Source organism: Protopterus annectens, chromosome 9.part0 (genome assembly GCF_019279795.1).
Source record: "Protopterus annectens isolate FY-2018-M chromosome 9.part0, PAN1.0, whole genome shotgun sequence".
NCBI classification, from domain to species: Eukaryota; Metazoa; Chordata; order Ceratodontiformes; family Protopteridae; genus Protopterus; species Protopterus annectens.
In genome coordinates this window covers 356,145,485-356,146,794 of record NC_056743.1, presented here as the reverse complement: position 1 = coordinate 356,146,794, position 1,310 = coordinate 356,145,485, and the positions used below count along the sequence as shown (strand labels likewise).

Genomic DNA, 1,310 nt, shown 5'->3' with positions numbered 1-1,310 from the left:
GGAATGAGTAACAGAGGTAACAGTGAAAATAGTAGTGGAATGAGTAACAGAGGTAACAGTGAAAATAGTAGTGGAATGAGTAACAGAGGTAACAGTGAAAATAGTAGTGGAATGAGTAACAGAGGTAACAGTGAAAATAGTAGTGGAGTGAGTAACAGAGGTAACAGTGAAAATAGTAGTGGAATGAGTAACAGAGGTAACAGTGAAAATAGTAGTGGAATGAGTAACAGAGGTAACAGTAAAAATAGTAGTGGAGTGAGTAACTGAGTTGACAGTGAAAATAGTAGTGGAATGAGTAACAGAGGTAACAGTGAAAATAGTAGTGGAATGAGTAACAGAAGTAACCGTGAAAATAGTAGTGGAATGAGTAACAGAGGTAACAGTGAAAATAGTAGTGGAATGAGTAACAGAGGTAACAGTGAAAATAGTAGTGGAATGAGTAACAGAGGTAACAGTGAAAATAGTAGTGGAATGAGTAACAGAGGTAACAGTGAAAATAGTAGTGGAATGAGTAACAGAGGTAACAGTGAAAATAGTAGTGGAATGAGTAACAGAGGTAACAGTGAAAATAGTAGTGGAATGAGTAACAGAGGTAACAGTGAAAATAGTAGTGGAATGAGTAACAGAGGTAACAGTGAAAACAGTAGTGGAATGAGTAACAGAGGTAACAGTGAAAATAGTAGTGGAATGAGTAACAGAGGTAACAGTGAAAATAGTAGTGGAATGAGTAACGGAGGTAACAGTGAAAATAGTAGCGGAATGAGTAATGGAGGTAACAGTGAAAACAGTAGTGGAATGAGTAACAGAGGTAACAGTGAAAATAGTAGTGGAATGAGCAACAGAGGTAACAGTGAAAACAGTAGTGGAATGAGTAACAGAGGTAACAGTGAAAATAGTAGTGGAATGAGTAACAGAGGTAACAGTGAAAATAGTAGTGGAATGAGTAACAGAGGTAACAGTGAAAATAGTAGCAGCATTTTAAGGGGTAACAGTGCCTGGCTGGGGCATTACATTGGAACTGCATTTGGAGCAGGGGTAAATTAACAAGACTAGGAAGATTAGTGGTAGGTAGGGGGGTTGAACTAGGAGATTATCTCTGATAGGTTATAGTGGAGGGGGTGTGTTTTTTAGAGCTTTAAATTTAGCACTACTGGAGGCTGGTGAGATTTGGAGCAGGGTGCAGTACAGAGCAAATCTGAGCACAGTGAGGGCGAGTGGAGTGGGGCCAAACCAAACCATGAGGTACCTGATATCTGTGCATGCAAGGCAAGTAATTGTAAAATGTTATATTTTATTTCTCTAGTTTTATA

General features: G+C 38.6%; 1 protein-coding gene across 1 annotated transcript; it reads left to right on the top strand.

Annotated features, from left to right (window-relative positions):
• The first annotated feature begins 291 nt into the window (after positions 1-291).
• Positions 292-1,044, top strand: LOC122810525 (insoluble matrix shell protein 4-like). The gene has a single exon (XM_044082107.1). It carries the CDS (start codon positions 292-294, stop codon positions 1,042-1,044), a length of 753 nt encoding a protein of 250 aa, XP_043938042.1.
• The last annotated feature ends 266 nt before the right edge of the window (positions 1,045-1,310 follow it).